General features: G+C 36.7%; 1 protein-coding gene across 6 annotated transcripts in view; it reads right to left on the reverse strand.

Annotated features, from left to right (window-relative positions):
* Positions 1-15,698: 15,698 nt before the first annotated feature.
* GTF2E1 (general transcription factor IIE subunit 1) overlaps positions 15,699-26,515 on the reverse strand; it is a 35,853-nt gene continuing 25,036 nt past the window's right edge. For all 6 annotated transcript variants that reach the window (XM_011372599.2, XM_011372904.2, XM_011372830.2 and 3 more), the window contains one exon: positions 15,699-18,493. In XM_011372599.2, coding sequence (XP_011370901.1) covers positions 18,069-18,493 — 425 coding nt within the window. In that variant the 3' untranslated portion in view covers positions 15,699-18,068. The remainder of the gene's footprint in view (positions 18,494-26,515) is intronic.

The following is a 26,515-nucleotide window of genomic DNA, read 5'->3' on the forward strand; positions in this document are numbered from 1 at the left end:
CCTTTGATAGTTCTCTATCTTCCTCTTCCTCTCTCCTCCTTGGGATCAGTACCAGACAGAAAAGGATTTTTTCTTTCATTGATTTATTTCCTCCTTTAGACCCAGTAAGAAGAATTGGGGCCTAATTTTTATGAGCTTAATGTTAGGAAACAAAGCTTATAATAAACTAAGGAAGAGAAACAATTTTATGACCAGGGCCTGCTGATCAATGTAATGTTTTCTCTGATACAGTTGAAATGAAATCATACTCTCTGAACCTGAACATATTCAGTCTTTTACAGCTCCTAGTCTCTAGGAAATTCTCTGGACATGAGCTCTTTTTTCCACATATTCCAAGACCATATTCCAAGACCATATAATCTTAAATAGAACAGTTATCAGAATGGGAGCCATAAAGCAAGACAGAAGAGAATAGGACCATATCTAGCTGCCGGACCTACAGTCAGGCCTAGATGTCAGTAGTGGTTTCTCTATCTGACAGTCATACGATCCTAGACAAATTACTTATCTCTTTGTTCCTCAGAGATGGATAAATGAAAGTAGAGTTTATGTGATAAGAATGAATCAAAAGTTTATAAACTAGTTAATACAGTCCCTGGCATCTATCAAGTGCTCGTTAGTTATTTTAAAAGTCTTCTGATACATATGTTCAGTTTTCTTTTTTCTAGTATTTGTTTGCTATATTTTGATCTCAAAAATTAAGAAATGTGTTATCAGTTTTCACCAGGTTTTCAGAATCTTAGAATGTTAGAGATCTAGTCTAATCTAGAAATCTAGATTAGATTCTTTTTGCAGGTGAAGAAATCAAGGCCCAGGCAGGAAAAAGGAGCTTTCGCAGACACATCGTAATTGAATGGCAAAGCCAGGACTCTAAACCAGGTACTCTGACTCCCAATTCTATCGACAATTATAGCTTTTATTTTTCCAAAGAGGAATCAGAATTAGCTGTATAACCAAACACATATTTAGATGCTAGTATATTTTATATGTAGAAACGTGATTGTTGTCATTGTGGAATATATGAAAAATATATATATAGCATATATAATTCTTCATAGAGAAAATTTAAGTATTATCTTTAAATACATATGCATAGTAAAATTAATCTTATGCTCAAAACACCCACTTCAAACACCCTTGTTTACCAAGCAGCAAGGGATCACGGAAGGAACACAGAATTTGGAACTGAGCGGGCTTGGATTCAAATCCCAATTCTACCACTTACTGCTTACAAGAAACTAGCAAGTTAACTCCCTTGAACCTCAATTTCTTTATGTAGAAAATGGGGCTATTCACCCCTATCAATAGTTTTTTGATGCATAAAGCATATCAAGTACGGGAGCAAAACGCCTAGTATATTGAGATGCCCATCAAACACTGGCACCCCTCAGATGATTCTCACTTGATTCTCCTGATTTTGGCACCCTGCTGGATGCAAGCCACTGCCAGATGCTAGAGAGATGGGAACCATGTTTGAGAGGAAAGACAGCTGTTTTCTTTGCCATGAGTGAAATGGGGACATGTACTTTCCCACAAAGCCGCTTCTGAGCATAAGGTCGCTTCCTAGAGGATATCAGCTCGGGAAGTATGCCAATACCCAGGGTTACTTACCACAGGGAAATTGTCTCTAGATTGTTCAATGTCAGGCCTTGGTTTTATTGGCTGGCCTTAAAGCCATCAGGATTATATATCTTAATCCTCAAAGTCTATTATCACCTAAAAGCAGCTTTTGCTTTTGGCTCTTGGAGTGTTGATTGCCACAGCCTTCTCTTGGTAAGCTTCCTTAGGTATTTATAAATACAAAAGGAAGGAAGGAAGGAAGGAGGGAAAGAAGGAAGAAAGGAAGAAAGGAAAGGAGAGGAAGGAGGGAGGGATGTTAGTTCAAGGATACAACAGTGACTGCCTCTTAAGAACTAGAAAATAATGTTTTGTTCTAAAAGTTAATCTATATGTTCAATCCAGAGTGGATCAGATCATAGTATGCAAAGTCATCTTAAAGCAACAGTATAGATTCTTAGCCAAATAAAACTTTTATATCAGTGGTTCCTCTGCCTAGTTAATAATCAGTCACTTGGGATCCCTGTAAACATTCAGATTCCTAAACTTTTTCACAGATGCGATAAATTGAAATTTCTAGTAGAGCTAAAAAAAGTCTGCATTTATTTATTTATTTTTTTCATGAATTCCCCAGTGCTTTTGTGGCAATCACCTCCACCCTGGCCAGCAGACTGGCTTTGGGAACCACAGTTCTACTACAATAGGTCTGAAAAGGATTAACATGAATAAAGAGCAATGTGTAGGTCAGAAGAGGGTTGGGTCAACTAATGGAATGTGGGGAAAAAGGCACATCTGGCACACTCTGACTCATGCAAGCAGAATTCTGGAATTGGGTTCCCTGCCAGGGTGCCAGAAGCACCTAGACTATCTGGAGGGTGGATTCCTGTTAAGGTAGCAGAGCTGATGAGCAGACCGTGATCTTATTAAACATTCGAACTGTCTAACTCCCCTTGTCAAAGTTCTTTGCACTCTGAACAATCTTCTGATGCTCTCTCTTCCCTTACAACTGACCTATTCAGATAAAAGGGGCAGATTAGGCCAAATGTTTTCCACTGTAAATTAATCAACTGGTATTCTGGTTATATATCAGTCTCTTGTGAGTTAGTATGAGTCAGCATCCCTGAATCTGATCAATTTAGAAACTCTGCCAAGATTGATTTTCTGAGGCTGCAAAGCTGATGGTCTGACCCTAGACCCCAGTGTATTCATGAGTAAAAGTGTCCCATTCAGGCCCAGGAAGATAGCCAATTAACCTCTCCTGGGGAAGAGAGGTGAGAAGGAGCCCATTTTCCAGGGAGACACACTATGGAAAACTTTCTTGATAATACTGGATACTTTATTGGGTACATGAACCTGGAAGGGTTTAGGAACTTATAAGAACAGACATTTAAAATGCTTTTTCTGTTCTCAAAGGGCTTTCATACATATTAACTCATTTGATACTTGCACCAACCTGGGAGGTAAGTCAAATATATATTACTATGATGCTTATTTCAGAGATGAGGAATCTGAGCACGTAAGACATTTAACTCAGATCCAAAATAAAATGCACAGATAGGGCCAGAATCCAGATCTTTTGACTCATATATCCATTATTCTTCTCAGTTCCTCTCTCATTTAATAAAGAAAATATCCTAAACAAAACCCTAAATGAGCAATAGAAACACCTGAATGGGATAGACGAGGACTGTGTTTATATGTGTGTATGGGGAGCTGGGTTAACAGCACGGATATGGAGGGGCAAGTTGCAGCAGAGCAGAAGAGAAATCAGATCAGTGATGATAAGAAAGCACATCAAACTTTTTTCTTAAGCAGAACTAAGTAGTCAATTTAATAGATTATTTATTGAGCACCTATTGTGTACAAGGCCTTGTGTGCTAAGTGCTACCAAGAGTAGAGCTTAGGAAAGAACATTTTTTTTTAACATGTATTTTGGTGTGATGAAGACTGGCCCCCAAATCTTTTTCTTTCTTTAATGGCAGCACAAAAGAGTGCAGTCCACACCCTAGGTATGTAGAGAGAGGTAGAGAAAGAGAAATTATGATAGTTGAGAAGTTGACTGTGATTAGGACTCTGGCAGCCAAGACCATCTAGAAATGAGGGCTTGATGACATCTCATCAGGGATGGATGTTAGTGCAAAATCCTTCTTGGGGAAATTAAAAAAAAAAAAGGATGCAGCTTCCCCATTATTGTATTTTATATCAGGTCTTTAAGTCCTTGGTGGCTTCATCAGTTACAGTTCCCAAAATAAATCCTGTTCTGTTTTTTAAATGCTTTTTACAATTGCATGAAAATAAAATCTAGATTCCAGAGGTGCAGGAATTATGAAAGAGTCAAGTCCCTGCGTTCTGCTTTCTCCAGCTCTGACACACATTTCAGCATGATCCACGGCTGGGACAAGGGGTTCCAGCCAGACCTGTTAATTAGCCTACAGGCACTGCCCTGTGACTTGCTTTAGCCCTTATGTTTTGTTAACTAGATGATCCAGTTTTCTCTTTATAAATCTGTACATTCTGCTGTGAGCACTCTGGGGTGGCAAAGGAAGAGCGAGCTGCCTGTTCCCCACAGGCTCAGTTCAAGTCTGGCTGGATCAGCCTCCCACCTCTCTGGCTGATTCATCAGGCTGTCTATTTAAGCAGATGGGGTTTCTATTTAGGTATTTTAATAACATGTATTTAAGATACCCTATTGAGAACCTGATCTGACAGAGGTTTGATGAAGTGTTGATGTGATGAGAAACCAAGCTCACTAAGGCAATAACTTCTTCCCAAACCAGATAATTTGAATCAATTCAAACAAGTATTAACTAAGGGCCTACTGTGTGCCAAGCATTGACTTAGCCAGAAAAGTAGAATACTTGGCAGAAAGCCCTTGGAAGCTTCTTTCTCTGGGGAGGAATTATGGATAGATGGATGTCTTTGCAATTTTGTAAACATCTTTGACTGCCTATTATGTATACAGGGTTTGAGCGAGTAAGAAACTAAATAGGGTAGTGGCCATACCTCTTTTATATCAAGCCTACAACAAACAGTTCCAGAGAAAATTGCTCTGTTATCTCCCATAATGAGAAAAAATAAAAGATCTAACATCTGAGCACCTATTTGGAATGTTCTTCAATGAGCCATGTTCCTTCTTAAAACCATGCTGTTGCTCATTTTTGCCCTAGGTGATATCCACTCTTCCACTATGCAATGCTTATCTAAATCTGTATATATAGAAGACACAGTATGTCTTCTATAAAGAGACACTATTATTCGTTATTATGTCTCTGAGACTGGATGGAAGTAGAGATAAGAACTGATAAAGGAAGTAGAGATAAGAACTGATAAAGGAAGTTACAACTGTTAGGTTGCTTTTGCAGGTATGTAACAGAAAATCCAACTCGAATGGCTTAAAAAGCAAAAGGGATTTATTGCCTTTCCAACTGAAAAAATCCAGAGGTAGATTCAGGATTGGTTATGATTCAGTCAGAACTTTGGCATTTCTCTGTTATCCTTTTCGTACTACTCTCCCCATGTGTTGGCTTTATCCTAAGGCAGGTAGTAAGGTGACTAGTAATTCCAGGCTTCATATTTACATGTAAGATCCAGAGCAAGAGAGAATCCATATCTTCAGGTGGCTCTCTTGAAAGTGAGGAAACCTTTCCTCAAAGCCTTAGCAAACCTCCCTTCTCATCTCAGTGTACCAATGGTCACAAGCCTTTATCTCAATCAGCTACCTGGCCAAGAAATGCCATGGATTGTTTGGCTTAGGCTAGGTTCCTGACCCAGGCACTGGTAAGAGGATAAGACTGAATCATTGAGGATGGTCTGCTTATACTGCAGTTAACAGCCAACTCCCATATCTCAGAAGCTTAATACGGAAAAAAGTGTATTTCTTATTCTCACTCCATGACAGTGTATGTCGGCAGGGGGAGCTCTACCATTATAGTCATTCTGGGACCCAGGCTGATAGAGGCTTCATCTTGACACATGCTTTAGCAATCACTAAAGCAGAGTGAAGGGGATCTGGTAAATCATACACTGGTTCTTAAAGGCTCCTGCCTGGAAATGACATGTAATATTTCTATTCACATTTTATTGGCCAAAGAAAGTCACATGGCCATGCCTAACTTCAATAAGCTAGGAAATGCAATCCTACCATATATCTAGGAGAACCAGAATATTTATGAATAGCCCCAATTACTACTACAATTATCCTTGGCTCAGTCAGGACCAACTGTACAGATGACTGTAGAGTGTGCTTCTCCAGAAGAACATGTACTTCCTTGGGAAGAACATCCCTTAGCAAAAATCGGTACAATTAGGGAAAGAGCAATGGATGAACGGGCAACCAATAATGTTTATTATAGAAGTTGTATGAAAGCAAACTGATCCCAGACATGAAAGATCATGAACAGATTGGTAAAGGTCAAGGAGGAGAGAAGCAACCACTGTAGCCATTTAGAGATCTTCATGGCAGGAAAGACCCAGGTGAAAATAAGCAGCAAACCCAGAAGTAATGAGTTAATATCTTTGCTACTGCATGCTCCAGCCCAGGCATGGGAATATAAAAAGCAGATTAGGAAGATGATGTAGGGATATGGATGAGTGAGGGACCTTGTGGAAGGTCTTGGGATGTTAAAGAAGTTGGAAAGCGGAAAAATTTAAGGGATTCTTAAATGAGCAGTGGGCCAAAAGTCATAATATAACCCAGAACCAGTCATATTCTTAAACTAGGTTAAATCTTTAAGAAATATCCTATAACAGTAACAAAGACTTGTGGCAGCTGTACAGACAGATGAAATGGAATCCGAGTGATGGAAAATGGAGGACAGCCAATTTGAAAGAGATGCTGAAAACAAAACAAGGACTTCTGTCCCATTGGGCCTACAGGTGTTAGAGAAAGGAGGTCTCCATGGGAGAGGAGAGTGTGAGTTTATGTTGCAGCCATGTTTCTACCCAAGGGAGGCAACACAATGTAAAATAAAGAACTCTTCTAGATCAGCAGTTGAGCACCAGGTTTGAGTCACAGCAGTGACTATAAATACAATATGGGCAAATCATAATAAACTTCAACTTGTTTCCTCAGCAGAAGAAAGAGGGTAATAATGTCTCTTCTACCTTCCTCAGAGCTTTATGTGAAGATCAAGTGAGGCAGAAAAACCTAAGTAAACTGCAAAGGCCTAGATAAGTGTATGTATGGATCATAACACTGATTTGGGTCAGTGGGAGGAGTTGAGGAGGTTTAGGATACAGGTGAGACACTATTTTTTTTTTTTTTTAACTGTGGTTAACAAAACTGCTGTAATTTGGAAAATGTCCAAGAAAATAAATTAATGAAATACCCTGGCCGCTTAGTTGGCAGATGAATCCTAACTAATTCTAAAGCCCTCTAACAGCACAACACTCAACTAAATAGGGCCCGGAGAGAAAGGCAGAGTAAAAATGAAGTGGAGGTATGAGTGGGCTGATCGGCATTGTGTTAGTCAGGACTTCTAACTGCAGGGAATGGAAACTTAACTCAAACTGGTGTAAGAATAAAATAAAATGTATTGATGTACATAACAGAAATAATTGCAAGGGTAAAAATGGCTTCAAATGTGGCAAGATTCAGGGTCTTGAGTGTTATAGTGGGAAATCTGTCTCTCTCCATCTCTAGTATCTGCCTTCCTCTGTGTTGGTTTCATTTTCAGGCAGATTGTCCTCAAATAATGACAAAGATTTTCCACAGCAGCTACCAGTTATGCTGGTTAGTTTCGTTACCTAGTAGTTTGGGTTAATTTAGTAGAGAGCGCCTTGTTCTCATTTCAACAAAAATCTTGAAGAAACTCATTGTCTGGCTTGGATTATCTAAATCAATCACTATGACTGGCATCAGCTGAAGAGTGGAGAGAAATTCAAACTGTTGAGAAGCAAATGAAAACCACCCTCCTCCACCATAGGAAGTAGGCATAAAGGGTTTGTTTCAGAAGAGATGGTTGTGGAGAAGAGGATGCAGGATAGAGAAAGAAGGAAATCAAGGAAGAACTCAAAGCAGAAGTAGAGTAGCACTTACTGGAGAAAGGCAAGTTTAAAAAGGGTCTTACCAAGTGGACTATGGGGGATGGGGAAGTGTTATAATGAGACAGGTGCTGAAACACTGAGATCTGTTGGTCAAAACACAGTGAGTACTTATGGAAGAATTCCCAAAGTGACCCAATGCACTCCTTGAGAAAGAGTAGTTTTGGAGGCAAAAGAGCCACTGCCACAGGTTTTCAGTTAGTTCTTTGCTTGGTAGGTGTTTTGGTCCCAAAGTGTTGAAGGTGAGGGAGGGAGGGAAAGTACTATGTCAGTTTTGAAGGAGCTAAACTGATGCCGGAGATATAGACATAGATGCCCACAACAATGACATAATTTTATAGCTTAATGAGTCTCAGTGTAAAAAGCAGCAAAGAAATGATCACTAAATTTACTTTATAGCCTGTCAAAGAGCTGTGAAATGCGACTGATATACTCAGCACAGTAGGTCCTCTCCACCTACCCACTAAACATAAAGGCCCATCCTGTCTTGCCTTTTTCCACCCTCCTACATACACATTATACCTGCACACAGGCACATAACAGCAGGGAAAGAATCTCTCGGAACATTGTCAGAATCATTCTTTAGACCTCCCAGTAGGTCACTACCCTGAAATAAAAAGCTGCCAGCCTTCCGTTTTTGAAGCTGCTGGAATAGGGCTGATTAAAGCCAATTTCATACTGAGCAAATACTTGTGAGAGGCAATTTAGTTCTGGATCCATCCTCTGGATCTTAACAACTGTCATCACCACCACCCTTGATATTGGTATACTTCCAAGAACGTTCAAATACAAGGGCCTCACCTCACGTTTCAGCAGATGAAGACATAAGCCCACTCTGACCTTGAACTTAAAGGCTTGACTATGTGACAGAGAATTAGAGCACAGAGATCAGTTCCAGACTAGCACTCTGGAAGGCCAGGAGAAGTCCATGTTATGACTTAGAGTCTGAGTCCCAGAAATGAATACAAAGGGCAATTCATAGAAGCTAATTCCTTCAGAAAAGAAAATCCAGGACTTTTGAATTCTTACCTCACAGATATGCCGCCTATAACTCTGTAGCTGTTGCCAGGAAGCCCTCTCTGGTCACAAATCCTGGAGTTTTGGTATTCTCTGTCAACTCTCACACTCCTCAATGAATGATAGCAATTACTATACATAGTGCTGAAAGAGGAATTACTTTAAAAAGAAATAGCACATAAACAAAGAATTATCATATGACCCAGCAATTTCACTCCTAGGCATAGAGCCCTCAAAATTAAAAACAGGTACTCAAATACTTGTACACGAGTGTTCACAGTAGCATTATTCACAATAGCCAAAATGTGGAACGATCTAAATGTCCATCAAAAACAGAAAGAATAAACAAACTGTGGTATAGACACACAATACTATTTGGCCATAAAAAGGAATAGAGTACTGATACATGCTACAACGTGATGAACCTTGAACATTGTGCTAAGTGAAAGATGCCAGACAAAAAAGGCCACATATTGTATGATTCCATTTATATAAAATATTTAGAATAGGTAAATTCATAGACAGAAAGAAAATTGGTGGTTGCTGAGGGCTGGGGGGAGGAGAGAATGGGGAGCAACTGCTTAATGGGTATTGGGCTTTCTTCTGGGGCAATGAAAATATTTTGGAACTGGGTAGAGATGGTGGTTGTACAATATTGTGAATGCACTAAATGCCACTGAATTGTTCACTTTAAAATGGTTAATTTTATGTCACATGAATTTCACAACAACAACAACAACAACAAAGGAGGAGATATTGACTCAGCTGACATATTTTATCTTCTTTTACCTGAACATAGATGGATCAGCCATTATGTGACCATGAAGCAACAGACATTTGCCAAGAATGGCTGAGCATTAAAGACAAAAAGGAAGCTGGGTCTTTGATGTCATAAAAAAACCACGGTATCATCAATTTTGAGACAAAACTCCTAGTTGAAGAAATAGCACGGTCATTGTTCTTTACAAATTTACTCTCTAAAGAATGACCCTAGACTAAGTAAAGAAATTCACAAGTAAGCCTTGGGTTAGATGTACTTGTTCGATGTACTTTTGGTTAAGAGGTTTCACCAGTTGCTGGGAAAATGCTCTTTGCTACATAGATCAGCACTCACCATCCATAAGCATTCCAAGTAGGAAGATAATTAACACAAAATAGCATCACAAATTAGGTATACGAGTAACAACAGAAACTGAAAATAAGTCTTTTATATAAAGGTCATAGTTTACTCCTGGCCTGCATAAACATAATTATTTATTCATTCAATATGTATTGATGATTACTTACTACATTCCAGGCACTGAGACAGGGATATGAGCCAGAATACTACAGAGAGCACGAAAGATGACGTCTCTGCCCTCATGGAGCTTACATTCTATCAAAGGGGAGATACAGGTGATAAACACATAAGCAATTTCACATATACTATATATTAATATAATGCATATAGAGCAACACATTGAGCTTCCAACTGCCCTATGAGTTAAGCCTGGCTCTCAGCCCCTCCATCTCTGACATGGCTTCACGGGGTGCTCAGGTTCCTCAGTTACCCACGAGTCAGCAGCACTTTCAACATCACATTGGGCTCGGTAGTCAAAAATTTTTCAGTTCCTTATCACAATTGCTGACATTATCCCTACCTTTCATCCTACTTCAAAAAAGAAACAAACAAACAAAAACACCAGACCCCAACCATTACCACCCCAAAAGGTGAAAAATTAAACCAGAAGCAAAATTCATTATCATCCCAAGAATGAAGAGCCAATGAACAAAACAAAGCGCTTTCCAGCTTTCTGGTAGGGGTTGTGGAGGAGAGGAAGGTGGGCAACATATTCAAGTCAAAAACTTGTATATGAGGAAAACTGCAAATAATCACTAAGTATAATACATGTAACTCTAGCTCCTGAAGAAAATGCCCTAGACCAGTGCTGTCCAATGCAAGCTACAAATGTGAGCCACATATGCAATTTTAAATTTTCTAATAGCCACATAAAAAGAAATAAAAAGGAACAGGTAAAATTGTTTTTTATGTGTTATAGTATATTTCCTCTAACACAACATATCTACAGCATTATCTTTTTAGCACAATCAATATAAATATTATTAATAAAGATATTTTACATTAATAAATATTATTAATAAGATAGTTTACATTCTTTATTCTCATACTGAGCATTCAAAATTTTAGTGTCTATTTTATATTTATAGCACATCCCAGTTCAGACTAGATACATTTTTAAGAACTCAAAGAGCCACATGTAGCTAGTGGCTAGTGGCAGCCTAGACAAGTACTCACTAAATTCCCTTTTCCATGAATATTAAAGCTAATGGCTCCCCAGAATTGAAGCTTCTTGCATTCTCATTGGCTGTGCCCAAGAAGCTATATTCTGGCACCCTCTACTGTTAGTACTGGAGACACAGCCCTAGGTACCATGAACCGCATGTGAATATAACTAACTGATTAAGAGAATATACATATATTTGCAATGTGGGCAGGTACAAAATTATCAGCCTTGGTGGAGAAAAGGCTATGTTCCCCTAGTGCCAATTCAACTGTCCATCCACCCATTCAACGTTGTGCCAGAATTAATTCCATATGCTAGTATCCTGCCCTGAGAGAACTTACAGTCTTTTGGGGGAGAGATTGATAGATACAAATAATTAAATAAGAAATAAACAAGTTCATTTCAAATAGCAATTTTGCTATGAAAAAAATAAAATAGGAAAATATGATCGTGAATGAGAGAGATTTACTTTAGACAGGGCAGAGGAAGCTTCTCCGAGGTGGCATCTAAGCTGAGAATGAAATAACTGGGCCAAGAGTGGAGCATAATGTTTTATGCAGAAAATACAGTTAGGGCAAAGACCTAAGCAGGAAAAAGCTTAGTATATTTGCAAAACAGAGAGGAAAAAAAAATCAGTGATGGGTTCTAAGGGGTTGGGAGGATGGGAGTTGATCATCTGATTTACATTTTAAAAAATTCCTTGCATGTGTGTGGAAATGGTCAAAATCCCTGAGGGTGGGGAGGTGCTAAGAGTAGAAGTGGGCAGATTAGTTGAAAGGCTGCCATAGCCAAGATGATAGTTGTGGCTTGGAGTAGACTGGGCGTGGAGAAAGTAATAAGAAATCAGATTTACAGTATATTTTAAGTTTATCAGCAAGTCCTGTTCGCTCTACTTTCAAAATTAGATTTTGAGCCTGACAGTACTTGCTGATGAATTTGATATGGGATGAAAAAAAGAAACTATGGCCAATTATTAGTCTTTTGGCTTGAGCATATAGGTGAAATGGTGGTGGCATTTACTGAGATGGGGAACTGAAACATGAACAAAGCCTGCTCCTCCTCCTACATTTCAAATACTGATAAATGGAACCACCATCCAGTCAGAAACCTGAGTTTTATCGAAGGCTCTACCCTATCCAGTCACCAAATCCATTAATTCTACCTCCCCGAAGTTTCTCAAATCTGTCTGTTCTTCTCCACCCCTACTGACTTGGACAATTTTTTAGACCCAATACTCACCAAGGGCATTTTAGGCCTTAATCATCCGCAGGTTTAAACTCCAACCTAAAGTCAATACTACAATTTGTTCCTGTGATTAAAATTCTCCAACAATATTTTTGATATTTTGGCAATATCTACCAAAGTTTAAAATGGACGTGTCCTTTGGATGGCTCTCTTATAATTCTATCCTAGAGAAATACTCAGAGAATGAAAATATGAGGGTAATTCACGATAGCATTTTAACAGTGAAAACCTGGACACTTACCTAAATGCCATTCAATAAGAAAATTGTTACACAAACCACTATACAACTTTATTGTAAAATTTTACCTGCTCCTTATTTCAAAAATTGAAGCAGATTTAAATATATTGAGATATGGAAAAATTTTCATCTTTTTTAAAAGATACTTTAAAAGCAAACGGCAATGTTTATACGATTGCCATTTATTCAAAAAGCATTTCAATATATCTGTGGGCATGTGTGTATTGTTTTAAAGGCCAAGAAAAGGCCTGGGATGACACACATTAAACTATTGCCAACAGTTATGTTGGGGTGGCGAGATGGAGATGGGCTGGGTGGGGAGTTCCATTTTTTACTATGTATGTATCTTACTGGATGAAATTTTCAAAAATTAACATATTCGTATAACAACCACCACGAAAATAACTCTATGACCATCTTGTATGCCTTAATACTATTCAGGGCACTTTAGGATCTGGCACCAGCCTTCTTTCCAGACTAATTTCTCAGACTTACTTAAGTTAGGTAGACAACAATGTTCTTTTATGTGACAGGAAATGTGGGTCAATTGTTGAAACTGGGTCACATACTAGGCATATCAGCTTTGCAACTGAAATAGGAAAGGTAGCCTCTGGTACTTAGAAGGATGTGAAGCTCTTTCTCAAGAGAACCTGAGGTACTTGTACTTGTTCATTCCTCTGAGGGCACACCAGAATCAGTTCATTCCTTTAGCTCTTAAAAGGCGTAACATTTCATGACTCTTTCCCATTCTCAACCCATTTGGCTTTGCATGTTATAAGACACCTGTACTTATTCTGTTCACAGTTCATTTTGCTTCTTTTATTAACAGAAAAAGCCAACAGAATAGACAATAAATTTATAATAGTGCCAGTTTCTTTCTAAAATACTTCTTCATTTTCCCAAGAGATTTTTAGATATTTTTAAAAAAACAAAGTGGTAGTAGCCTAGCATGGCTAGAGATAACACATGTGGAATAGCTTCAGTGGAAACAAAATGCTAAACAAACAAGGTGGAATTATATCAATTTCTAAATTCCAAATATTTTCATATTTGTTTTTTGAATGTCATTTCTTAGTTACTTTTTTAAAACTCAGGAATAAAGAAAAAAAGAAAGTACATATGGTTAAGTCTTTCCGTTGTGGTCCTGGCTGGGAATCTAGCCATAGAACCAACTGGTAGAAAAGAAAATGAACTGCTTTTCCCAATTTTATTCCCATTCAATGCCCAAATTCTCTCGAAACAGTACCAAAAAGTTATGAAATACTAAATTCTTCTTCCTCAGTCATTAAGATGATGAGACATGAAGTACCTTGGCAAGATAGAGAAATTTAATTAGTGATCGTTTATTCTGTGGCTTACTACATTATAAATATTAAACCTGCCGTGTACACTAACTAGTCCCTCAACTAAAATGTCCTTCACTTGGTTTGAATTGCTGTAGCACATAAGACTTCTGTTTTTTTGTTTTTCCTTTTTTTGGAGGGGGGACTGTTAATATTTGGCCTCATTTTAAAAAAGTATTACCTCCATAAAATTTCAGAGAAGGGAATCATTGGTGATCCTAGCATAATCCTCTCACTATTGATAGCTGAGAAACCGGCCCAGAAAGATTACATCAGATAACAGTGTCACAGTGCTAGTGTCTAGTTAACTGGAGCTGGTAGTCAGGGTAGTTTCATGACTACCAGGCTATGCCAAATTGGACATTTTCTTTTAATCATTTAAACATAATATTCCTTAAGGTGTTTTAGAAAAAAGGGGCATCTAAATTAGAAAAAGCCTTTAACTTCAAGAGCAGATAGAATGAAAGCAGTTTTCCACCAGATACAAGGTTATAGATCACCAAGGGCCAGAGCTGTTTATTCATGACCTTACTTACAGTAAAGTATGATGAGTAATATTTTTTAGTACAGTGTGAAGAGAAGGAAGTTCCTTTTAAAGCCACAGTTGACTTCCCATGCTGACTTTTAGACATGAGGAAATGATGGCTCCTTGGTTTGGGAAATATCCTGATAGGCCACTTTGGATTTTATAGGAGCTTTCAAGGCACTACTTGGACTAGGGATAAAGTAAAGAAAAAAGTTATTTTCTCTAATACATTTATAATTTTCTGAGGCCTTTGGAAAGAAAAGGTTGATGAAGAGAAGTAAAAAGGGAGCTGAAATTTTAGTTTAAAGCCAAGATTGTACTTGAGATAAAACCTGTGAGAATGGTGAAGAGACTTCTTAAGAACAAGGACGTATACAATCTACTCTTGTATTCCTTGATGATGCAATGCTGAGACAAAAATTCCTGTCATTGCCTGTCCCCTGCCCAGTAATGTAAAAACTTCAATGAAGCTGTTCCACAGACCTGCATTGATGGCACTCTGGAAGTCAGGATAGGTGGTACAGAGAAAAGGTGGAGAAGCCAGGGAAGCAAGAAGGCAGAGCAGGAGGATACAAACTACCAGCCTCTTCCATATCCCATCCCGCCCCTCACCAAAAACAAAATGATACTGAAGAAGTATCCCACGATGTTAGGATAAAAAATGTTCTATTTAAATCTGAAAGGACAGTGGAAAAGTTAGGACACTTGGGAAGCTGACATATGAGTTATACTAATACAGCCAACCTCACTCAGAGACAAGTTACCAACCATCCCTTATTATATAGGCTGTGGGTGATAACAACTCCAGCCATCCTAAGGTCAACAGATACTGTGACTACAGGTGTCAACCAATCTTGGGTGTGGGTCTGACCTGCCTAGAGCTTCAGAGGCTGCTAATTTCAGAGGCTCTCATTTTTGGTCATTCTGTCACTAACTGGCTTTTCTCACCAGAATACTATGCCACTTAACAGACATAAACCTGTCTGATGAAGTAATATCAAACTCTATTGAGTCATTAGATATATTATCAAAATACAGGTAATGTATAAAATTTCATACATTAAGTTATATTTTTCCTATTAATTTTGAGTATAAATTCATAGACGTTTAATGATAAATCCAAGATTTTTTTAAAAAGGCACACCTAATAATCCTAGCATTAATAAAAAGCTTCCTTTTGTCATTCTATTTCTTTAATCCTACCAGGATTGACCTTTTGTCCATTTAATTCTCTTTCCAAAATGGAAATATCTTTTCCACTATAACATATTAAGACCACTGTAATTCTCAACTCTAATTATATATATACATATATATATATATATATATATATATATATATACACACACACACACGCATATATACACACACATATATATATATATATATCTTTGTACACATATATCTACCTTACAGGTTATAAAAATTAAATGAGTCAACATATGTTAAAAAGTTGGTACCTAGATACATTTATTAGCTTTTTTCTTTACATGTACACACATGTAGAAAAATGGAATCCTTCTATACTTAACACACTACGAATATTTTTTCCTATCAGTACATTCTTTGTAATAGCTACATGGTTTCTTGGGAAAATAATTTCATCCCTGATTAGTCCATATTTAGTATATCTATGCATCTATCTATTCAATTTCAAACACTGTTGCAATGAATACACTTACTTATACTTTTGTCTTCACTTTTGAAGTTTTTCCATAATATAAACTCATATACATGTACATGCAGACATACACACACAAAGAAGGGAAAAAAGAACTAGGCCTTGAGGTATGCTCATACGTACAGCAGGGGGAAAAGTATAGTCTGAAGACTGAGAAGGAACAGACAATGAAGTAAGGAGAACAAGGGAACAAGGACATTGTCATGGCTAAGGTACTAAATGAAAACATTTCAAAGAGAGAGAATGGGTTGATAGCATCAAATACTGAAGAGCAGTTAAAGAAATTGAGGAATAAAGGGCTGTTAGGCTGGTCAGTTAGGACTGGAGGAAACTGTTTCAGTGCAGGAATAGGGCAAAATCCAGACTGCAAGATGGAGATAAAGATGTAAATAGTCTATGATCCTTTAAGAAGTTGGCAGATAATGGGAAAGAAAAAAACAATGCTAGTTTTAGGAAGTACAATATGCAAGTTAGATTCAAGAAAAAAGTGAGAACATTTATTCATTGAAATAAAGAGCTGATAGTTTTACCCAAAACTAAGTTTTAAAACTTAACATCTGATCACTATTTTCTTTAAATGAACTTCATTCTAGAACTACGAAAGTTTAAAAAACAATGTTTAAAAGCTGAACAGCCCATGTGTACCAGGTATATACATAAAACTCATTCTTAAAGCAACTTATTGTCAGAAAAAGTTTGGTCCACATACAATTGCATCTATTATTTAAAATAGGACTAATAAGAGAAAAAAGTCTGAAACTTTTTTAATGAGAAGAGTATTCATTTTAATTATGCTCCAAGGTGTTACAGAGCTGGAAATTAACACATTTCAGTCAGTATAAAATAGAGCTGTCAATATTCAGTCATTTATATAACCCAGGTAAATGAAACATCACTTCACATAAGGCTCAGATACTCTAAAAGCTATCTTAACTTCACGCATGTACTATAAAATGATAAATACTTAAAAATTACAATGCAAAGGAAAGCATTACAAAAAATACAATTGTTATAGATTCTTACATGGAAGTTCCTTACTTTTAAAGCTCTGCCTTAGGGACTAATACCATGCTACATACCAGAACCAAAAATAAACTACGTTCCTTGAGGTTACAATGCTCAACAGTATACTGGATATACTCTAAAAAACCATGTCTGACAACAATCAAAAGAGACAAAGAAAGCTTTCAATGATGTTGAGAGAGAAAAGAGAGGAGAAATCCATTGCTATGTGCTAATTCCTGCTGGAATGGCCTCATTAAACAATTTAAAGCACTGTAGAAGAATGGAAAAAGAAAGGGACCAGTCTCATCTTTCTATAAAAGATTTCCAAATCAGCGCAAGCTCAGGCAATTCTGAAAGGCACTGTTCCCAATGCTTTCCACTCCAACCCTTTACGTGGACTCTCTGTTCCAAGTTCATGTTTTTTTCTAATTTCTTCAAAGGGTTTACCAAGTACACTCTCTGTTTTTATCATCCAACACACGAACTGAAAAGCAGTAAGCAAAACAATAGAATCTATCAGTCAGGTCAGTTCTAAAGACACACATTTTGGTTTAGATATTAATCATGAGATTTAGGTCTATCCATCCCCCTTCTGCATACTCTCCCTCATCCCATTACTTACTGACTCTATTCTCAATTGTGAGGCAGTCTGAAGTTTTAAGATTGTTTTTTCCTTCATCAGTGATTTGCTGTTGGCAAGCTGCTTTGGTTGGCAGCAATATAAGGAAATGTTTAGAATGCTTGGTCAGAACAGATTTTTAAAAATGTGATCAGTGAATTATTGTACCTATCATAGTGGGCTTCTGAGGGCCGACAGAAAGAATATAGACTTCCCTCACTTATTTCAGAAGGGCAACAATGCCTTGAAAAGGAAAGAGATTAGATAAGAAAACACAGTAAAATATTAATACTGTAATAATAGCAGGGAAGGGAATGCTTGTAGCCAACCTACCTTGTTGGGAAGTTTCTGGCATAAAAATCAAACTTTGTCTCCCATTATTTTTTGTGCAAGATTAACAGTCGGTTTACATCAAAGAGAGGCAGAAAGCCACTTAAATACTTTCCTTCAAGGGTAGGCAATTTCTTTTTGAAATGAGCATTAGTGAAAGGAGGAAAAGGCAGGGAAAGCTCACTCAAAGAGGTCCTCAAACATCCGTTGTCCCATTGCTATGTATGCTTCCTTCTCCTCTGGTGTCATCTGTGCCACCAGCTCTGGTCGCTGGCTCACTTCACTGTAGGAGAACGGACGACCAGCCACCATGACAATGGGGTCATCTGCTACTTCCTCAAACTCATCGTCTTCCTCATCCTCTTCCCGATGATGTACGCCCACAGCTGCTGGACGGGGTGGGGAGTCATCGTCTGACTCACTGGTCTCGCTCTCTGAGTCGCTGCCATTAGCAGTGGTCACAGGAGCAGCTGCCCCCACTGAGCCTGCCATGGCAGAGGGAGTTTTCTTCTCATGAATGAGCAGTGCTCGCATAACCTCTTCATTATCATCCAGCCCTGCGCGGCCTTCTTCACGGTCTTGAAATGCATCTATATCTATGCCACCTGGGATAAAAGACCCAGAAAGTCAATATCCTTAAATATATAAGATATTCTCTTATAACTAATAAAATATATAATGTTTTAATATATTTAAATATAGATAATGTTATAAAATAACACAGACTTCACTGGTTCCATTTTTGAGCTGCTGTCCATAATATATTCAAAATGTTTCTCACAAACTGCAATTTAAGTAGCATAACAGTTAATTAAGTATATGGGTTTTAAGAGTAATATGATCTGGAGTTGAATCCTGGTTCTTTCACATATAAGCTATACTACTTTGGTCAAATTATTTTGTCTCTAAACTTTAGTACCTTGTTCTGTAAAATGAGTGATAAAAGCATCAACTTTCTAGGCTCTGAATAAAAGCATATGGAATAATATCTATAAAAAGTCAAGTATAGTAGCTGGCATAATAGGAAATCAAATATGGCTCCTCATTTTGCTGAGAGTAAACACCAGAGATTTTATAATAGCCTATAAGGTCCTACAGTATCTGGATCTCCTCCTGCCCGCCTACCATCTCTTTTCCTTCTCTTCACTCATTCTGCTCCAGCCACAGTAGCTTCCATGGAATTCCTTTTACACAGCACACACAGTCCTACCTTGGGGCCTTTGTACTGCCTGTGCCCTCTGCCGGGGCATTTTTCCTCTAAGTATCCATACACTTAACTCCCTTATGTTTTTCATGTCTTTTCTCAAATGCCACCTTCTTTTAATTCACTCCCACCCCTATATTCCCAAAGCTCTATTTTTTCCCAAAGCACTGATTTTCTAACATAATGAATAACTAATGTCTATTGTTTTTGTCAGTGATATATTCCATGCACCTAGAATAATGCTTTATCACTTGTTAGGCACTGAAAAAATATTTGATGAATGATTGAATAAATGGCACTTTTATCTTCCTGAAGCTAATGAGCATACTCTGAACTCTTTGTTAAAAAGGAACCTAGTATCACGAATGAGCTTCTCTCACCACATACCTCTTATCTATCATTCTGTGTGCACCTCTTGCCTGATATAGTGAAGATGAAAAATTTAAGATAAATATTTGTATTCCATATTTAGAAAATAATACCAAACATACTGTCATTTAAAATATATAACAGGATTAAAAGTGTTATTTGGAACTGACTCCTTGATTTAAATCCTGACTCAACACTTTTTAGCTGTGTGATTTTGGCCAAGTTACTTCATTTCTCTCTGCTTCAATTTTCTCAAGTACAAAAAGGGAAAATAATAATAGCATCTACTTCACTGGATTACTGTGGAAATTAAGTGAATATCTGGGAAGTGCTTAGAATAGGACTGGCCCTCAAAAGAGTGCTATCTATTATCATCATTATCATCAAGAGAAGGCTTGGAAATGGTCAATTCTGGCTACAGATGAAATGAAAGCATCTTCTCATCAACATATTAGAATGGATTAGCTATAATCCTGGACATTTTAGAAAGTATAGAATTCCTGAGATGAGATATTGCACGGATAAGAGAATGGGAAACAGAAATTGAAAAGTTTAAATTTAGGTCAGACAAAACAGGCTTTTGACAACATTGATGTAAAAATGAGAATTAAAATCAAACTTAACTACTTAGAAACATTGCCAAAAGCTGAACTTCTTCCCAAGAGCTCTTATTACCAATGCAGTAATTCAACAGAGGAAAAAAAAAAAAAAAGATAAGAAACGCATAAGAGTCTCTAAGGCAACCACTGCTTCCTAAAAGATTTTCCTAATAGCTTAATATTACCAACATAGTATTTTGATTAATGTTTAAAGTAAATATAAAATTAGGGAGAAAACAATTTAGTTTTGGAAACTAAATGAAGTTGTACCTAAAAGATTTCCAACATGGGTCTTAAGACGTATGCGGGAAAGGAAATTGTTCTGTTATAGATGAAGATAAAAAACAAAAGTATAAGGATAAATAAGTAAATCTCTGGATGGTAAAGTTGAAACACTAGTTCTAGGAACAGTCTTATTTAATAGAGTTATAAATTACAAATATGATATATACTGGGAAATTGTCAAGTTCACTGATGATGCTAATATTTTAGCAATATTTAGGAATATTCCTAAATTTCTAAAGCAATTCTCAGTGCTTAAAAGCCCAGGTGATAACAAAATAATACAGGAAAATCTGAAGGTTGTATAATTGGGCAGAAAAGTGACAGAGCTACTTCTATACTGGCAAGTATAAGAAAATCTGCTACCTTAAAATAATCTAAAATATACTGAAAGACGTGGTCCAAGCAATGAGATACAGGGCAGAAGACTGTTTTTCAAAAAACCCTGAACGATTCTAAAGTTGTTATTCTTGATAATTTTTCCAGAACCAAAGCAACAAACAAAGTGCCAGGTAAAAACCAGAGGATGTTGGAAATAGAACTCAAATCATTGATGATGAATCCATGCATGAACAACATGTATTGTTCTGGTCAGTAAGTCTCAAGCAAAGTATATTATAATTGGAGATTGTCCAGAAAAAGGTGATTAAAAAAAAACTGTAGGTGGAGGTGGCTTGGGGGAAGAGGACAATTTGTAAGGAAAGTAGAATCAAAAGAAATTACTCTGGTAATGAGGACATGATTGAAGTCTGTAAAATTCTGAAAGATATTCAAATGACTAAGTCTGAGGAAAATTAAGTGTAGGACAAATAAGACTCAATTCACACATTCACTGAAGGATAGAGCCTATTTTATTACCATAAACCTTAATGACAGGATGTGACAGCATATTATCTTATTTTATATAGAGAGAAATATTCACAAAACTTAATTGAGTAGACTATATAACTTATTCAAGACCTTTATGGTTCAAGTTCTACCATTCTAAGAATTGTAAACATCTAAGGTTAAGCTTATGAGCCTAATTATATATAATATTGGCAAACAATCATTTTATTCAATTTTGTTTCTATGTTCAAAGAAAAGAAGGTTTGGTTGCTTCAAGAACAGGCAAGAAGCCAACTTGGAGAAAACATGCCTATTAAATAGCTGACAAGCTAATTACTATATAATCTAGAACAACTTGAATCAAAATAACTAAATATCATAGCCAAGCTACTCAGCAGGAAGGAGGGTGAGTGAAGTATGATTGCCAAAAACAAACTTTTTTCTGATTTGAATTAAAACACCAAAGAAAATCACAGTAGAGGTATCACCTGCTTTTATCATCACTACCCAACTCCACATTAGTTTTACAATTCTTAGCATACACAGTAAAGAAATGCTAATTATGAATGGAAAAGAGGTTAGGAGAAAGGCCAAAAAACAAGTGGTTTTCAGTTACTGATAATTCTTTACTGTTAAAGAACCATACTCAGATGACATATTAACAATGATACATGGAGGTATGTAGATTCGAATGCTGATGAAATCCAGCCAGAGGTACACAATTCCTTTCATCCCTGCATCGTGATTTCTAAGTAAACTTCCCATTTTCTACATATTCCTAAATCATCACCCACCAAAATCTTTGAATCCTGTAACTTAAGACTAAAATATAAAAAGTAAAATCTTGCAGTTCTCAAACTTATGATTATTATGAAATAATAATCACAAAAATTTCTAAAACCTAGTAAAAAGTTTCACCAATCTTCTTGGATGGTACCCTTGATGTTTCACTCAGGTAGTATCTTTCTATAAATTTCAGGCAGCACAAACTCCTTGGTATTTATGACACAACATTAAAAAGTTTGGACTAGTGTATCATTATGGCTCCCAATTCAGAGAAATAAAATGCATATAAATTAGAGCATCAGAAGAAAAAAAAAAAGAGATGAACTTGGCCACCTTGAACACAATAACACTTTTCCAAGAAATTAAGAGAAAGATGGCAATTTCTTACATCTAAAAATGGATATTATTTTATTTTTATTTTAAGTTTATTGGGGTAACATTGGTTAATACAATTATCTAATTTTCAGGTGTACATTATCATTTGACATCTGTATATTCTACTGTGTATTTACCACCCAAAGTCCAGTTTCCTTCAGCTACCATATATTTGATCCCCTTTACCCACTTCATCCTCCCCTTTCCCCCCTATATTTGACCCCCTTTACCTCATCTACTTCCCCTCTCCTCTTCCATCCCACTAGTAACCACTACTCTATAGTCCTCTGGTAACCACTAGTCTATATTTCATGTCCATGAGTCTCTGTTTGTTTGTCCTGTTCATACAAATGGTTATTTAGAAGTTCAAGATGGCAGTATAGGAAGATCCTGACCAACCTCCTCCCACGGACATAACAAATCTACAACTATATATGAAAAAATTTCTTCTGAAAAAGACCTGAAAATTGGATGAACAAATTCTCTACAACAAAAGATAAAGAGCAGCATAAAGATGGGAGGCAGAGACATGGTCTCGCAAAAAATACACACCCCAGACACAGAGATCCGCACTTGTTAGGGGTCCCCAAAATATAGAAATTTTCCCTGAAAAGTGAGGGTTTGTGCCCCACATCAGGTACCCCAAATGTTATATCTTGCACAGAAGAGATATCTTGCACAAAACACCTGGCTTTGAAAACCAACAGGGATTATGTCCAGAAAATCCACACAACTGTAAGGAACAGAGAACCTGTGTGCAAACTCACTTGCCCTGGAAACAGCACAAAAACATCAGTTTGAAAAGCGCCTAGACCATATATGAAGAAAACCCACTTAGTAATTTTAAAGCCGGAGAGACAGAAAACTGTTGGGACTTTCCGTGGGAATGGAGACACTGGAGGGCACCATTTCTGTAATCTCATACTATCTTATTAATGTTGGAGCTGGCAGACACCATTTTGGAACTCTCCTAACCTGTTAGCACAAATGGGCATATGCCCTGAGAACTCTGCCCACCTCCAGGCTACAGCTGATGCATGTTACAGCTGACGCATGTTACAGCCAGACCATAGCCCTACCCTCCAACATGGCACTTCAGAAGTAAAGACACACAGAGACTGAAAATAAAGGGATAGTGAAAGATAGTCCACGTAGGAAGCATTTTTCTCAGTCTGTTGAGTTCTTGCTTCCAGTCATATTCTCTGTTTGACTCAAATAAGCTCATAAAAATTCAAAAAGAAAAAAGGTATTCTATGGAAATAGAAAGGAAAAGAAAGCTGGGGTAGCTATATTTGTATCAGATAAAATAGACTTTAAAACAAACGCTGCATAAAAGACAAAAAAGGGCACCACATAATGATAAAGGGATCAATCTAGCAAAAAGATTTTAAAGTTTATATGCACCTAACACAGGAGCAACAAAATATACAAAAGAGATATTAACAGATCTAAAGGGAGAAATTAACAACTATACAATAATAATAAGGGACTTTAATGCTCTACTTACATCAAGAGCTTGATCATCCAGACAGAAAATCAATAAGGAAACAACGACTTTAAACAACATATTAGATCAGATGGACTTAATAGATATATATAGAACAATCCATACAAAGAAGAAATCCAAAAATATCTACAGAAATAAAAACAGAAATACAACACACCAAAATCTAAGCAATGCAGCAAAAGTAGTTGTAAGAGGGAAGTTCATAGCAAGAAGTCTTACCTCAAAAAATGAAGAAAATCTCAAACAAAAAATCTAACTTTACACCTTAGAAAAAGAAAAACAAACAAAGCCCACAGTTAGCAGACAGAAGGAAATAAATAAAATAGAGACTAAAAAGAAAATAGAAAACATCAATGAAACTAAGAGCTGGTTATTTGAAAAAATAAAATTGACAAATCTTTAGTTATACTAACCAAGGGGAAAAAACAGAGCAGGCTCAAATAAACAAAATCAGAAATGAAAGAGAAGTTACAACTAATACTACAAAAATACATAGGTTCATAAGAGATTACTACAAACAATTAGATACAAACAAATTAGATACAAACAAAAGAAAATCTGAAAAGATCAGTTACTAATAAGGAGATTGAATCAACTCTCAAAGAAACTCTCAACAAACAAAAGTCCAGGACCCGACAGCTTCATTTGTGACTTCTACCATTCAAAGATTTAGTTCATATCCTTTTCAAACTCTTTCAAAAAACTGAACTCATTTTACAAGGTCAGCATTACCCTGATACCAAATTTAGACAAGGACACCACGCACGCAAAAAAAGAAAATTACAGGCCAATACCCTTATGAACACAGATGCAAGAATCCCCAATAAAATATTAGCAAACCAATTCCACAGTGCATTTAAGGATCATATAACATGATCGAGTGGATTTATTTCAGGGATGCAAGGAAGGTTCAACATCTGCAAGTCAATCAACATGATACACTACATAAACAAAATGAAGAATAAAAATCATATGGTCATCTCGATAGATGCAGAAAAAGAAAGTTTTTATCCATTTATGATAAAAACTCTCAACAAAGTGGGTATAGAAGAGAACATACTTCAACATAACAAAGGCCATATATGACAAACCCACAGTTAATATCATATTCAACGTGAAAAGCTGAAAGCTTTTCCTCTAAGATCAAGAACAAGACAAGGATGCCCACTCTTGCCACTTTTATTCAACATAGTGTTGGAACTCCTAGCCACAGCAACTGGGCAAGAGAAAGAAGCAAAAGGCATCCAAATGAGAAAGGAAGAAATAAAATTGTCACTATTTGCAGATAACATGATAATATGTAGAATACCCTAAAGACTCCACCAAAAAACCATGAGGACTAACAAATAAATTCAGTAAAGTAATAGGATACAAAATTAATGTACAGAAGTCTGTGGCATTTCTATACACTAATAATGAACTATCAGAAAATAAATAAGAAAATAATCCCATTTACAATTTTGTCAAAAAGAAAATACTTAGGTATAAATTTAACAAAGAGGTGAAAGACCTGTACAATGAAAACTATAAAACGCTGAAAAAATAAATTGAAGAAAATACAAATAAATGGTAGGATATTCCATGCTCATGGATTGGAAGAATTAATATTGTTAAAATGTCCATACTACTCAAATCAGTCTGCAGATTCAATGCAATCCCTATCAAAATTCCAATGTCATTTTTTTTCACAGAACTAGGACAAATAATTCTAAAATTTATATGGAAACACAAAAAATCCTAAATAGCCGAAGCAATCTTGAAAAAGAAGAATAAAGCTGGAGGTGTCACACTCTCTGATTTCAAACTATACTACAAAGCTATAGTAATCAAAACAATATGGTATTGGCATAAAAACAGACACACAGATCAGTTAAACAGAATCCAGAGCCCAGAAATAAACCTGCACATATATGGACAATTAATTTATGACAAAAGAGCCAAGAACATACAATGGAAAAAGCAAAGTCTCTTCAAGCAATGGTGTTAGGAAAATTGGACAGCTACATGCAAAAGAATAAACTAGATTATATTTTACACCATACGAAAAATTTACTTAACTTGAACATAAGACCTGAAACCATAAAATTCTAAGAAGAACACATAGATAGATGGTAAGCTCCTTGACATTGGTCTTGGTGATGTTTTCATGGATATGACTCCAAATGCAAGGGAAACAAAAGCAAAAACGAATGTGACCACATCGACCTAAAAAGCTTCTGTACAGAAGAGGAAATCATTGTCAAAATGAAAAGGCAACCTACTAAATGGGAGAAGATATTTGCAAATCATACATCTGACAAGGGGTTAACATATAAAATATATAAAGAATTCATACAACTCAACAGCAAAAGAACAAACAACTCAATTTTAACCATGGGCAGAAGAACTGAACATTTTTCCAAAGACATACAGATGGCCAACAGGCACATGAAAATATGTTCAATTTCACTAATTATTAGGGAAATGCAAATCAAAACCCCAATGAGGTATCATCACACACCTGTTAGAATGGCTATCACCAAAAGGACAAGAAACAACAAGTGTTGGAGAGTATGTGGGCAAAAGGGAACCCTGTACACTGTAGGTGGAAATGTAAATTGGTACAGCCAGTCTGGAAGACAGCATGGAGAGTTCTCAAAAAATTAATAGAACTACCATATGATTCAGCTATTCTACT

Source organism: Pteropus vampyrus, unplaced genomic scaffold, assembly GCF_000151845.1.
Source record: "Pteropus vampyrus isolate Shadow unplaced genomic scaffold, Pvam_2.0 Scaffold1, whole genome shotgun sequence".
Classification (NCBI taxonomy): Eukaryota; Metazoa; Chordata; class Mammalia; order Chiroptera; family Pteropodidae; genus Pteropus; species Pteropus vampyrus.